Source organism: Sarcophilus harrisii, chromosome 2 (assembly GCF_902635505.1).
Source record: "Sarcophilus harrisii chromosome 2, mSarHar1.11, whole genome shotgun sequence".
Taxonomy (NCBI): Eukaryota; Metazoa; Chordata; class Mammalia; order Dasyuromorphia; family Dasyuridae; genus Sarcophilus; species Sarcophilus harrisii.
The window spans coordinates 155,236,486-155,251,989 of record NC_045427.1 but is presented as its reverse complement, the minus strand read 5'-3'; the positions used below and the strand labels follow the sequence as shown (position 1 = coordinate 155,251,989).

Here is a 15,504-nt window from a genome sequence, read left to right as displayed (position 1 = left end):
GGCTGGATCCATTCACAATTCCATCAACAATGTGTCCCTGTTTCCCCACATTCTCTCCAACATTTCTCATTATCTTTTCCTGTCATTCTAGCCAATCTGACAGGTATGTAGTGCTATCTCAGAGTTGTCTTAATTTGCATTTTTTCGATTAATAATGACTTGGAGCATCTTTTCATATGGCTAGAAATAGTTTTAATTTCTTCGTCTGAGAATTGTCTGTTCATATCCTTTGACCATTTATCAATTGGAGAATGGCTTGATTTCTTATAAATTAGAGTCAATTCTCTATATATTTTGGAAATTAGGCCTTTATCAGAACCTTTGAAAAGTCAATTTTTTAAGCCAAACTAAAAAAAAAAAATTAAGTTGAGACATATTTCATGCATAACATAATGTATGCCTGACCTGGATGGGGGAGATAGCTGTCTGTGTGAGTGGAGAAAACAGGATGGATGTAAGTGAAGTAGTGGTGGTACAACTGACTAAATTTTGCTACAGATTAGACTCTCTAGATTTAAACTGAAGCCTAAAATTAGAGGTAAAGAAAGGATATCTACAATCACCAATATTATTTAATATACTGCTAAAATTAATAATATTTATTATTATTATCATTGTTATTATTTATTAATTAAAATATAATTAATAAATAGAATAATTATTGTATATTAATAATAATTATTATTAACTATTAAATAAAAATAATAATATTTTTTCTTCTTTAGCTTTATGTATTGCCTCAATTTTTTTTTCTGAGGCAATTGAAAATTGGGGTTATGCGACTTTCCCAGAGTCACACAGCCAGGAAGTGTTAAATGTCTAAGGTCACATTTGAACTCAGGTCCTCCTGACTTCAGGGCTGGTGCTCTATCCACTCTCAACTTATTAGAAAAAGAAATTTCTTTAAAAAGAAATTGAGAAGATGAATTTGATTAAAGTGAAAGAAAAATCAAAGAAAAGGGTGATCAAAGGGGCAAGCTCCAAGAATATGAATAAGGGATGCCTTAGCAAGAATGGTCAGGAAAGAATGGGATAAGTGTTAAAGGGATTTGAACTTTTAAATTGAAAGGAAAAAGCAGCTCACATAAGATTCCTTTATTTTTCTACATAAGGCTTTTGATGATCAGGAATATGTGGGAGTAGAAGAAGTAAACTGTGCAAAGAAAACAATTTGATCAAACAGAAACTGTGGAGATTGAGATAGAGAAAACATCCAGGGAAAGTAAAAGATTAGTAGCAGTGAGGGCCCAGCTGAGGTTAAATAACATAAATCTGTGGTGAATTCAGGAAGCATAGTTGTTATATGACTTCCTCTAGCAGTTTCCATCAACCCACACCTTGGGATTTGGGGTTGGACAGCACATGAGCAATAATGGGAAAAGAGACAGGAGAGACAAAAGTATAGGACAGTGTGAAGTGAAATTGCTTATTTAGACTGCAGGGTGAAGAGAAGATTTGAAGTGGTTTGAAGTGGGGTGGGGAGATTGCTAATAATTAGATTTCTTCTTCTTTTTTCTCAACCACATTAGTCACATGCAATACATATATTGTCTCATTGATGTGGGCTATTATCTTTAACAATACAGATCACAACCCATGGATGCCTTATCATTTTGTTCAGTGTTTGTGTACAATCCTCTGTGAATCTTCCATGGAACGGTCTAATTACCCAATGCCATGGAAATTTTTCCTTACATCTTTTAATAATGTATGTTTACCTTACTATCCTTCTGTTGTCCATAGGTTATACCTTGATCTCCCTGAATGACCAGCATATCTCCATGTTTTATTCTGAGAGTAGCCATGTGCCTAAGCATATCCTACTCTTTGCATCAAAGAGCCATTCAAAGTTATTCACAGAGCGAATTTCTTTACAGCAAATCCCATTTCCCCAAAGTCTTATATTATAAAATGAGATGTGCATTCCCACGTAAAATGATTTAACAACAGACTAGAAAACTCATGTTTATGAGTGCCTTGTAGCTGACAAAGAATTTTCTCCATGACATTTTATAGTTGAGAAAATTGAATGAAAGAACATTTATTAAAAATTTATCATGCTAAGCACTGTGCTAAGTATTGAAGATACAAATAGAAAAACTGAGTTAGACTGCCCTTAAGAAGCTCACATTCTAATTTGCAGAGAAAACACATACAGAAGGTTTCAGATGCAGAGCAAAAGAGCATAGTGATCCTAAGGATGCAGCTGAGGAATTAATGGCAAGGTCCAGGGTTTTTTTTTTATGCTATAGGTCATAATATTAATTACTGGAGATCTAAAGAGTATAGTGGCAAGACAAATGGTCAGGTCCATTGGACACTGGGTTTTAGTGTTGGGGAAGATGGCAAAACATAGAAGAATTCAAGTTGGTAAATTCCTTCAGCCAGATTTCCCAGTGGCCATGTCTTCTTGGTAAGGAGGAATGAATCTGGTCCATGACTATTGGGAAGGGAGAAGTAGGTCTGGCATAGATTAAGAGTCAGTGTCCAGTTAGGAGGAGAAGTGTGAGCAAGAAAATGGAAAGGTGAGGACTTCCTACAATACCTGCTCCTGTTGGGCTCTTCTCCCCAACGATGTCTGAGGAGATGAGCAGACATAATTCAGAGGGCCATACCGCATATGTCCATTAGAAGTCCTAGTACCCAGGATGCATTTCATCTCTTCTCTGCTCATTGACTAATAATTTCACTTTTTCTTTACTACATGAGCAGCAAGTATGTTTTAGTACTATATGTTCCTGACTTGGGCACCTCCCTTATTCTGTCCATTTCCCTTAGCCTCAGACTAACTTCACTCTTCTTCAGTTCTCAGAGATTTGTTCCTCTTCTTTCTCTTTTCTCAAGGAATTTACAATGTCTAAGACAGTGAGGCTGTTATTTCACAGGTTGCTTTTCAGTGGTGCTGTAATGCACAGAGTACTGCAAATTAAAAAATCCACAATGTGTCAAGTGAGTTATTCATCTACTGTAATTGTAAAATTCAAATTTTGGATATCAAGTATACTGAGGAACTTGAGCTGTATGCAGTAAATGCCTCACCAGATATCTTATTCATATCCTGATTACTATCATATGGGGAAAAATTTCTCAACTAGTAATATCTTAATTAGAGTGATTTTTCAAATATCCTACTCTGTGATCTCTATATTTTCAGGATTGCCAGTGGATCAAGTCTAACAATAGGTATACTTAACCTGGTCTCTACTTCTAAGCCTCTTTCTTAAGTCCAGATCGGTATCTCTTTATCTTCCTGTAGGAAATCTCCACCTGTATATCCCACAAGTATCATAAACCAAACATATCCTCAAGGTGACTTATTATCTTTCCTCCTAAATGTGCTCCTGCTTCTGATTTCACTATTTCTGTCTATATTCCTATCAACTTCCCATGTTTGAAATTTTGGGGTTTTCTCCTATCCAATTAATTACCAAGGCCTGTTAACCCCACCTATGCAACATACTTTATATCTGTACCTCTCTTTTTCCACTCTGGCTCTCCTAGTAAAAGCCTAGTTCAAGCTATTCCTATTATTCTAATAACAGGGAATTTTATAGTGTCAGTGCATTGAATTTGAAATCCAAGGGCCTGGGGTCAAATCTTATCTCTATTTCCCACTTCCAAAGAAGTAAATAAGTTACTTTGTGCCACTAAAACTCAATTTCCTTATTGCTAAAATGAGGAGGAGAAGCTACATGATTTCCAAGGTCCCTTGCAACTTCAACTTCCATTGAGACTATGAAAATGGTCATCTTTTCCTGGAACATTATTTTTATAAATGTGAGTGCTACCTGATTACAAAGGAGTCTCTTAAGATATAATTGATGTTCAGCTGCAAAAAATAAAAAAAAAAATACCCTATTAAAAAAGGTCACATTTCTTACAATAGCAAACAAATCCCTTGAAATGGGAAAGTCAAATATAGTATAGGGTAGCCGTCATAGGAAATGAATGAAAAAAAAGTTGAAACTTCTCAGGTGGAGAAATACCATGATGGAAATTAACTAACGGTTGTTCTATTTGGAGTCCTAAATAAGATTTTTAAAAGCCATAAATGGAAAGGAAAGAACATTTTATTTGTATTCTTTCTTTAAACTTTACTTCCATGTCACTGGGTTTTTCCAGCTTTTAGGCTTGCCTAAGGCAAACTAGCTTTTTTTGTTTGCACGGTTGGATTTTTTAAAGTTACAAATGTTTAAATTAAAAAAAAAAAACACTAAATTTAAGTCATAATCTATTGTGTTATGCTATGTTTTCATGTTTATCTATTATTCTATGTTCAATTTAAAATTTTCTATTTAAGTGTTTATAATAAATTTCCTCATTATGGAGAATTTATGAGCAGAAATCCCTGAAGATTAAATCCTTCCTCCCTATAATATTCTTTTCCTCACTTTCCCTGAATAAAATGGTGTTGAAGCTTAATGTGAACCAATGTCAAGGGTTGTTTCAGATCGAGAGCTAAAGGACAGCAGGCAAATAACTAAATGGCTGCTGCAGTTTTTCATTAATTGTTGTCTCTGTGTTTTATCTTTTTCTCTCCCATCTCCAACCCACAATCCCGGCATGTCAGAAGGAGCAGTGGGAGAAGGGAAACCATCTGCAGAGCAATTGGGTGCTAGAGATGCCTGCCCCATGGAAAATGCTACATATGCCGATGGTATGGTTCTGAACTCTTTGGAGTCTCATAAAATAGAAATCTGGCCTATTTTCCCAATGTAGGCTTTAGGAATCAGGAAACTGCTATCTGTTCAATGAACCAACATGTTCTGCAATAACAAGTCAAATTTCAGAAGCCATTTACTTCTAGAGTACTCATCAAAATGCAGCTTTCTAAAGTAGCTGCTAGTAAAAAGATACTTCATCCGTGCTTCTCAATACTGAGTTTGTAGGAGCAATTTTCAAGGCCGAATAGAATGGAAACTATCTCATTAACTTTGTGTAAATATCCTTTTTCTTCCTATGTAATATGGACCCTAGGGCAAATGCCTTGTTGCCCCATCCTAGTTATGGTACTGGACTCTCATATGATAGAACTTATAATCAATGCAGTCCATTTAGATTAATAATAATAATATGATAGCTAATATTTATATCATAACTATGGTGTGCTAGGAATTGTACAAAGCTCTTTGTAAATGTTATTTTATTTATCCTCACAATAAATCTGAGAGGTAGATGCTAATCCTGGGAGATAAGTACACTATATAAACACATGGAAAGAATAGTAGGAGACCTTTTTAGAAGCACTTAAAATTTTTAAAAAGACCTTTTTTCATATTTACAAACAAGGCATATCAATGTAGATATAGAAATATGTTATATAACCTTCTGACACAATTCTCAGTTTCAGATATTAAATTCTCTACTATGGTATTCCTGAAAGTCCTTCAATGAAGTCCATCCTTTGTTTTTGAAATATCACCCTTTGAACATCCATGGTCTAATTCTAGCTAACTCAATTCTAGTTTTTAATGGAACCTAGAAGAAAGGTCCCATCTCCTAGAAGAAAAGCCAGAAAAGGAGCACAGGAGATGAGGTCGTGTTTACCTGTTTATAATTCCCATTATTGAATTACTATTTGCTAAGACGAAGAGGACCACACATAGTCCATAATGAAATCAATCATGAGAAGACTACAGGAAAAAAGGAGATGACCTTTCTAAATAGGAGCTCAAATAGAATTTCCCACTGGAAGCAAAGGTCATCACTGAGTCCCATCAGAAAGACCTGCCATTCCATTGATGCTATTCTCTGTGTCTTACCTCAGATTGGGATTATAATGATTAGGGCCTGGGTCCTCTTGGTATATTGCATAAAAGTACTTAACATTAGAACATTCTTGCATTTTTGCATAGGGCTGAAATAGAGATACTCTAGGACAGTTAATTTTCTTTTGGATTGAGCCCTGGGGAGAAAAAAGCAACCAGTGTCTTGGAATAGAGGGGAAGGGTCCAGTATAATAGTCTTCCTTCTTTCAAATCTGTCCCCTACCCTGATCTTGCATAACTGATTTCAAGAGCTGCTGCTGCTGTTTTTCCCTAATATAACATTCATTTTAGAAGGGATCAATTTTTAAAAATTTTTTTTTTTAGAGATTACAGGTTGTTGGTTCCTAATACAGGCTTTGATGTTTGGAAAATATCAATCTAATTAAACTGGTTGACACTTGGAGACTTCCCTAGTGTCTAAGGATTTTTAACAATGGTTCTGATTATATATTCTCTTTTTATGCAAATGCTCCTGCAAAATCATACACACAATAGAGTAAAAACACATGTTTTATAGGCACCATGTGATCTGGATTAGCTATTTATTTTATTTTCTATTCTAGTGTGCAACTACTGTAAGCCATCCCATTGACATTCTCAAAGTACCTGTTCTGAATTATGAACACCAAAACAGGGAAAAACTAACAGACCCAATGACATTGCATTGTACTGACTCCCTAGAAGCTACAGGCTTCTTAGCATATCAGTGCCGTATTTTTTTTATCCTTTCTTCTTTGCTTTCCTGTCATTCATTTGGGCTTCTAAATGTCCCCATGGTTGAAAAGAACTGTAGCCACACTGATAACACCAGGAAGTTAGAGTTGTCACTAAATTTTAAATACCATTTGTTGATTGGGGAACCCTGAATCATCCAGCTGGACTGATCCCTAATCCTCATTCCAAAAGCATACCTTTTGAAAATTTCAAGGCCGAACTGACGCACTGGATAGAGAATTCTACTGGAAAGGGAAGCCAATTTCACTCCTCCCAGGATCATTGAAGAAAAAGCTAATGATCTTTCCAAGAAAAGAAGGGGACTCCACATAAAGGCAAAACCTGTCAACTTTAGTATTTCATTTAAGTCCCATCTCAATTTGAATGTATCTGCCATATTCTTTAAAATCTAAATGTTGTTTCTGTAACCCACTACTGCATTGTAATGACAGCTGCAACTAGAAATAATTTGAGATTATCAAGCAAGCATAAAACCTGTATGTAAAGCATAAAATCTTCGGACACCTGCTTGCCTTCTGCCAAGGACTCCTTTGTACACATAGTCCTATACCCTTGAAAAAGATTTGATCAATAGGCCATTCCATGTCTCCCCAAGACTCAGCTCCCTATGAAATGACAGTCCACAGATCACATTAAACATGACCCTGTGTTCTCAGATTTAGGATTTATTTCATTATTTTACTTGTGAAAAGTATGAACCTAAATTGAAAAGATCATTATTTTATAGATGTATGTTACTGAAAATCTGCGAGTCTCCCAATGAACCATTTTTAGCAGCATTGATGGGACTCTAAGTAGATACACCATCACCAATAGATATAAGAAATGAAAAATAAAATAGGTTTTTTTTTAGGTTCAGACCATTTGTTCCTATTTCGGAAATAGTCTGGTACAAAAGTCTAACTTACTATCTTTGTTTTCCTTTCAGTTGAAATGAGTAGTCAGGATGAAAGTGACCCAACAGAGAGTCAACAAGACGATGATCTCTAATAGGTAAGATTCTGTTTCCTCTTTTTAATTTAGTAGATGTTTTAGAAATATCTACAAGAATTACTGTTGAATGACCCAGGTCTTTGTTCACCTCTGTTGTTAATTTACCCCATACTCATTGCAATTCTTTTTAACTTCTCTAGAGTAGTATTCATATGGAGGGCCGAGAATTTCATTAATTTTCTATTCTTTACAATCCTATCATAACTTATACCGTGTGTGTTGCGAATCATGCTATATTCAGATCTTTGAGATAATTAAGTGCTTTAAAATGTAATTTTAGAGTACCTCACTTTTTTTATAACCTTGACACTAAAATCTTTTTTTCCCACTTGCTCATCCACTATGGCATGTGTGAAGAGTAATGAGATAATGTCTCTCAAGGATTTTGCCTTTCTTAGAAGCAAAGGATACAGGCAATAATATTTAAAAATAACATTAGCCTGCCTTTGTAACATGCTTTATGATTTATAGTGGTCTTGTCCCAACCAGTATTTTGTAATAGTTTGAGCAAGTATCATTATTCCCATTTTTTACAGATGAAGAAACAAAAGATCAAGGCATGTAAGAATGACAACTTACATTATTATTATATCTACCAATGGTATTAGCTATGTGCTGAGTGATTTTTTAAAAGAAAACTGAAGCCATATTTAGACAATGATCAATAAATATCATTAAGCTCTTCCTGAGTGCCAAGCATTATGCTAAACACTATATTATTGGGAAATAATTGACTTAAATTCTGGTACTGATTCTATAACTAGCTTTAATTCTTAAGTAGTTTGTAGTTACCTAATTTTGATGAGTTAGAGTTAACTCATTTAGATATGCTTCATTTAGATGGGTCATTTCCTCTCTATGAGGCTGTTTTCTCATCTGTAAAATAAGGGCCTTACCTCAGATGATTTTGAAGGTCTCTTCTTGCTCAAACATTCTAAACCTTTAAGGAAAAACTAAGATGGAAGCAGAAGGAAGATTTTTGTGAGATTTGCTTTTTGGAGACTTCCTTATGTCCTAGCCTGATGAGTAACAGCCTTAAAAACAAAGGAAGATCATAATCTGCACAGAAATGGAAGAATAACTAGATTTGCAGTTGTAAATGGTCCAATTTCTAGACTAAAATGCTTAGCAATGGAAAAATCCATAGTGCACCTAAATTGTAAATCATCTCACTGCTTTTTCCAGTAAAGGCAGTACAAAAATATGGTCACTAAATTCTCTTCCCCGTGATATATCCCACCTGCTACAGAGGATTTGCAAATTCTATCATCAGTAAAATATCCAAGAAACCCACAGTTTTAAAGGGAGTTTTATAACATTCAAGGCAAATATTAAAGCATTCCTGAAGTTATAGACTAAGAGTGTTTTGTTTTTGTTTTTAAAGATAAGAACCCTCTTCCCTCTGCAAAGTTCAATATGTGATTTCTCCTTTTATTTAGTTGGTATTAAAAGGGTCTTTCCATGTAACAGGAGAAAAAGAAAAACAAGACAAAAATAAACATGGAGATAAATTCTTTTTAAAAGAAGTCAAAAGGACTAAAATCTGAAATATTAAAATTCTCATTTCTCAGCTTTTCTTCCTTTTGTTTTGGCCCTTAATTAATCTATGGCTATTCTGTCAGGAATATGGCAAAATTCCTTTCCGTAATGTAACATCTTCCCTCCTCTCCCACCATAGATGCAGTTATACATATCTTCAGGGTCACTATTTTGAATTGATGGCATATAATGCACCAACACATTCCCTAACAAATAAAGGATTCAAGGAGGTGTGTTTCCCCTTCAGTACCAACATGGGTCTCAGTCTTGTTCTGGATCTGGGAGATTAAGTCACATACATAACTATAGTCCAGGATGTCCAGTCTATTTAGGTTATGGAGGTCTATAATACAGGGGAGCTTGAGGCAATCAAGAACTCTACAGTTTTATATTCAGGTTGAGAGAGGAAGAAACTGGTACAAGCCTCAAAGTATCAATTTCAATGAATACTTTGCTTACAAGAACATACTAATTATATATTTATACATACAATTGTTGAATTTACAGGGCCATGCACTGCCACTGTGACAATGCATGGCTCTGTAAATTCAACAGTTGTAGCTGGTTATCATAGCTAATGAACTGTATTACCTTTCTTTCCTTAAAGCCTAACCAGTCTGGGTTACAACACAGTAATTTTTTAAAAAATTATTATTTCAGGCATTTTCTTTTGTAGTGCAAAATTCAAAATGGCCCTAATCACAAGAAGTACGTCTCAAGGTAGACAAGTTTAGAGTTGAAATGAGCCAATATAATAGTGCTTAGAACATATTAGGCAAGGAATAAATAAATGTTAGTTACAATATATTTCAAGTAGGATGACTGAAGCCCAGATTTTTCTGATGTTTAAGGAGAGATCAACTTCTTGCACTGTCATTATAAGTTTTTGAAGGTTGGAACTGACATCAAAGGCTGTACAAAAAATGAGATTTTTCCCTATCTTTGATTCAAAGACATTAGGTATACGTGTGTGGTCTTTATATACTTTGGAAATCATCTCTCACATCAAGCTGCCTTTTTTCCCTGTCTGTACAATTAGTACTTCAGAATAAGACAGTGCCTTTACCCACATTCAGACCCCACTCTAAATGAGTACATAATCTAATTCATAATATAAGACCTTGAACTTAACAAATATAATGTACAAATTGTTATTTATTTCCCTCTGGAGAAGGATTTGCAATACAACAGATAATCTATTGGTTGCTTTTGTAGATAGTATTGTCTCACTCAACTTTAGAAATGCTATCATTATCCATATGTGGTTCCCGGAATCTTGAGTGTGTTCATAAAACTGAGGGGGGGGGGGGGGGGGGGGGGGAGGGGTCCTAAAGCTGACTCATGAGTGCACATGTGCAGATAGGAATTCAGGGAAACATTTAAATGATGAGCTCAGTTAATTATCACATTAAGAAAAGCTAACCTTCAACATGGCATTTATTTATTGGAAGTTAATTTAAATGCTGCTTAAAGAAACCTCATTTCCAACAATGGTCTTTTAAATATCTGTGCCCGTCAAATAAGATGGACTCTGTGGATATTTAGGGAGAAATGACATTGAGAGAATCATTCTAAGACATCCCACTGGGATCCTTCTCTTCATTTTAACAGGCTATTTGATCTCCCTTTATTTTCTGCAGATGAACAAGATATGGCAAACGAATGAAAGGACGTGACGGCCCTTGGCAATGTATGGCATCTGATGGCATCGGTGAAATGGAGGCTGAGAGACACCAAATGGTGTCAATAAAAGCTAGGGGTGGGTGGGGGGAGGGAATTTGGGTCCAAAGAGAAGGGGATTCTTTGCTTTGATTCTTCCACTTGCATTTTGTTCTGTTTACCTTCTTAAAGGGATGAGGGATTTAGAGAAAGATTTTTGATATGGTGGCAGATGCCCCATATTCAAATCATCTTTTTTTTTTTTTTTTAAGGCATTGACCCTGTATTAATGTCTTTCCTTTGTAACTTTGCCCCAGGGTCATAATAGGACAGCTTAAACACACATACATATACCTGTGTATGTATGTTTGTATATATTCTGTTCTCCAGACTTCCTTCCTCAATAACTTTATAAAACAGGTTGTTCAGTGACTTCTTTGAAGAAAAAGAAGGGAACAAGGTTATTTTCTGTGTCACAACCTAAAATTTCAGAGAGGATACTGCTAGACAGCAGCATACTCCACAGATGGTATCAGGTAAAAAATAAGTTAGGGAGTGGTCAAAGCCTATTTACTGATCCCTTAAAGAAGGTCTGGACATGTAAATAGAAAATGAGGTTTTATTCGGTACCTCACAGTACCACAGATTAGTTTCACAGCATTCATTAAGAAATGATGGAAGAAGTGTTTAGACTAGCACAGAGTAAGATAAACTTAACTAGTAAAATCATTTGTGCCCCTTTTGCAGCCTATGTCACCATTGTCCCTAGATAGAACTGAAATTTTCATTTCATCAGCAACATAAACTTACAATGGGGCTTTTTTATTCCATCATGTTCTTATCTTATGCTTCCTCTCTCAGCCTGTGGACTAGGACAAGACCTGGTACCACCAAATGTAGAAAATTTTTTCCCCCATTCAACTAAAACAGAGCTTATTTAAGTGAGCACTTATCTAGATGTTGCTAGTAGTTTAACCCCTCGATTAAATAAGAATACATGCCAATTAGAACTCATCCTATATTGACTAGTGGTTTGTGGATATTAATCAACTGCGCTTGAAATCCCTCCTGTTATGTTTCCCAATATAGATGGCTGTGTAATTATGCGTATATATTTGAATAAGACACTTTCCCCTAATCACTGGGTACAGGGGTCTTTAGATCAAATGTCATTGGGTAGTAAAAACGAAAAATGGAGGAGCAAGGATCTCCTTTTCAGCTGTGCAGTAAATTAAATTGGTATGCCTTTCACAAAAAGAGGATATGCTTTTCACAAAAGAACACACAGCACGTTTCCAAGGTTTGAAGGTCTGAAAAACACATTCCCCTCCCTGTTAGAAGCAATTAGAGCTCCTGTTTGCAGTCTCTGCTTCCTGGTTTGTTTTGACATTACATTACTTGACTAGGCCAGGTCTGAAAATAATTTGTTGCTGGGTTCTTCCCAGCTAACCACTGAACATAGCACTACAAAAAGGGAAGGCAGCCCTAATAGTTCATGAGGGTGGTTCTCTGTCGAATGAGGACTAGCATTTGCTTTAGAGGCAGTGGGACCCAGAAATGAGAGAGTATGAGGAGCTTGGGTATGTGTGTGCCAGTATTTTTTTGATTACAATCCTTCAGAAGGCAATTTTGACACCATGAGCTAACCCTCTCAACAACATGCTATACTCCACTGAGAGCTAATCTTGTTTCCCTCATGTCCCTTTAAGCTACTTGTGATCAGGCCTTTTTATAAGTGCTTTGGAATTTATATTTCATTTCTCTTTTGCCTTAAACAAGCAGATTGTGGATGTCCAAATATAGTTAGTCAGGTTAAGTACTTTATTAATCAGCATTTATTGGATGTTTGCTTTAAATTCCACTAAAGTTGGAATTAGCTCCCTCTGTCCCTCTGTATGCACAGTGGTGTATCTGTGTGCTTGTGTATCTGTGTATGTGTATATATACACACACATATACACACATATTCTTCTTGGATATTGTTTTCTTTCAACCCTTCCTGAATTTGTCTACCCCTCTTAGTCGCTACATTTTAAAAACTAACAGTCAGGGGCAGCTGGGTTGTGGAGTACATAGAGCATCTGCCCTAGGATCAAGAGGAACTGAGTTCAAACATGCTCTCAGATACTTGATACCTTCTAGCTAGATGACCCTGAGCAAGTCACTTAACCCTAATTGCCTCACAAAAAAAAATTAACATTCTGTATTTCTGCATAACACTCATATAGCAATTTCATGATCACGAAGCAGCCCATCATCACAACTATTCCCTTGAGATTGACATCATGGAAACTAGCTTGACCATTTTCTCATATGGTGTCAGTGAATGATCTGGGAATGGATGATATTCTTTTTTCAAGTCCCATTAAGCACTACTTTCTTAGAAGCAAGGAGGAAGTGATTTTAAAATAGTCCTAGAAATGCTACCACACGAATTCTGATATTTTCTCTATTTTATGCCATCTTCATAACTTAATTGAAAAAGTCACTGTCATCTTGTGAAATGCTTGACAAGTGCAATCTGCTGCAAGCAGATTATCCTGTGGTTACCAAATGTTGGTGATATTCTCTTGCAGTAATGAGCTACAACAGAAAACAACATGAGAGAGATGGCACAGAGAACTAGGCTTGAAAGTGGTCGAAGATGAAAGATTCCTAATCTCCCACTTAGAAACTACCAACATGGAAAATAATGGCCTTCACTAAGACTTCAGGTCCAAGATATGCTTATTATCCAAGAGAGTCATTTTCTTGATTCTTACTTTTAACTTTGGTTCCCTTGCACAAGGAGGTAGTTCTTTAAAATGTGGGGGTTTCTGCCCAAAGAAAGTATGGAAAAGTAAGCAATGAATGAAGAGAAATAGGAAAGTAAGAAAATATGCCATTAGATTCAATTTGATGAGCCCTAAATATAAAAATTTGTTTGGCTTTTTTAAATCTAGTTTGGTTTAGGGAATTTCAAGAATTGCTATTTAGCCGTGTGATTTTATTGATTACAAAAAGATAATGAAGATACCATACTCTCATTCAGATAATAAAAATAAAACTTATCAAGTAATTGCTGAAATATAACAACAGACACAATAAATTGTCATTTCACTAGAGTTGCTAAAATTAATAGAATAGGCTTTGTAAAAGAATAAATACCAAGTCAATTAGTTTTTCTGCACATGAATTCTGTATGTCAATTTTTACCCAGACTTCAATCATTCTGTAGCATGGGGGTGAGGGTGGGGAGGGAAGGGGAAGGGAAAGAGAATAAAACCCTACATTAGTGATGTTTGCATACAGAGTATCAAAATATGCTTTTAACATAATAGTCCAATTAAAAAAGGTTCTCAATCTAGGAGAAACAATGCATTATTCCTCTAGCTGGTGGCTGCTCAGATGATGGACAAGTCTTCTTTCAGAGTGGTTCACAAAGGAGACATCTGAAACAACTGTCTGTGATATTGGGTCACATATTATTCACTGCAGCTAATTGTAAATCTTTCTATGAAACACTGAAAAGCCTCTTTGTGAATTAATACTGTTCTGCTTGATGCACTTGATTAAAAAAAGACATTTCTCTCTATGTGGTGCATGTCGGCTTTGCTTTGAAAAATTACAAAGTTAGCAGAATATGTTTAATATATTTTCTTGGGGAATAGGGTTTTTATCATATGATTCATTAAGGATTTGCCTTACCCTGACATTTGTGATATAAAGAAAAATCTGAAAAAAATGTAATTTTCTTGATCAAAATATGTTTTTACTTAATGCAAATAAATGTAGTCTGTTGCTTGCAAAACGTCTTCTGATAGCTGGTATAAACTGCTAAATAGAATTAGACGTGCCTCCTTTGTTAATCTAGCATTTAAGTGCTGAACTGCTTCTAAATCTATTAGTTTCCTTCTGTCTGTGCCATACATTGAAAACCTTAAACAACCGATGCCTTCATACTACATTTGTTAATGCAGAATACCAATAAAACTCATTCAAGAGAATGATGGAAAGATTCCTGTCTTTGTAAGAATGACCAACTATCGATGTGCAAATTCAACTCCTTTCTGACTCTAGACTGTACACTTGGTTGCCAGCACACACTTCAGATTTTTCATGTAATTAAAACTTTTACCCATTAATCTTATTCCCTTGTCAATTCAGTATCAGTCTGGGGATTTTTCTCCTAAAATGCTCATCTATGTGGAAATGAAGCTGCAGAATGGAAATGGGGGCAAGTAAGTACCTGTACCTAGGAGCCAAGGCTAGTTCTAGGAACCAATTATGCAAATAGATGATTATTAGATATTAAATGATTATGTAAATGAGTAACAATGAACTTCTCTGGAAAACATTCTTTTTAACATTGACTGCCACTCCTAACTTTAAAATGAACAGAAATCCATTTGATCTACCAGGACTCTGGTTATCTTTGCCAACCCAAACTAGAGAGGTAGGTTTTTTTTTTTGTTTGTTTGTTTTTTTAAGCCAGATTTTTTAAAACCCATTTTCCCTATAGAAAATGAGGTATGAAAGAAAAATCTGGGCAGTAGGCTTTAGAAGTTGATCTAAGATAGTGATACTGCTTACAGACTAATAGTAGAAAGGATAGTTGCTAACATTATCCCATGGCTTTTCACTTTTTGTCTCTCTTTGATCCTTTCTTGATCTTTCTTTCTCATCTCTTTCTATGCCTGAGGCCTGTCACTGGTGCCCAAAGGCATTAATTAGTCTAATTAGTAATTGTGTAATTGGTAAAAAGTGGTTAAAGACCACTAAAGCTTTCATGGTATTGGTTTGGATTTTTTGAGAAGGGAAATAGGGGAAC

At 35.5% G+C, this 15,504-nt stretch overlaps 1 protein-coding gene across 2 annotated transcripts in view; it reads left to right on the top strand.

The window, feature by feature from the left end:
- Nucleotides 1–14,680, top strand: part of MACROD2 (mono-ADP ribosylhydrolase 2) — a 2,094,477-nt gene extending 2,079,797 nt beyond the window's left edge. For both annotated transcript variants that reach the window (XM_031949176.1, XM_031949177.1), the window contains 3 exons: nt 4,571–4,657; nt 7,432–7,496; nt 10,676–14,680. In XM_031949176.1, coding sequence (XP_031805036.1) covers nt 4,571–4,657; nt 7,432–7,493 — 149 coding nt within the window. In that variant the 3' untranslated portion in view covers nt 7,494–7,496; nt 10,676–14,680. The remainder of the gene's footprint in view (nt 1–4,570; nt 4,658–7,431; nt 7,497–10,675) is intronic.
- Nucleotides 14,681–15,504: the final 824 nt, after the last annotated feature.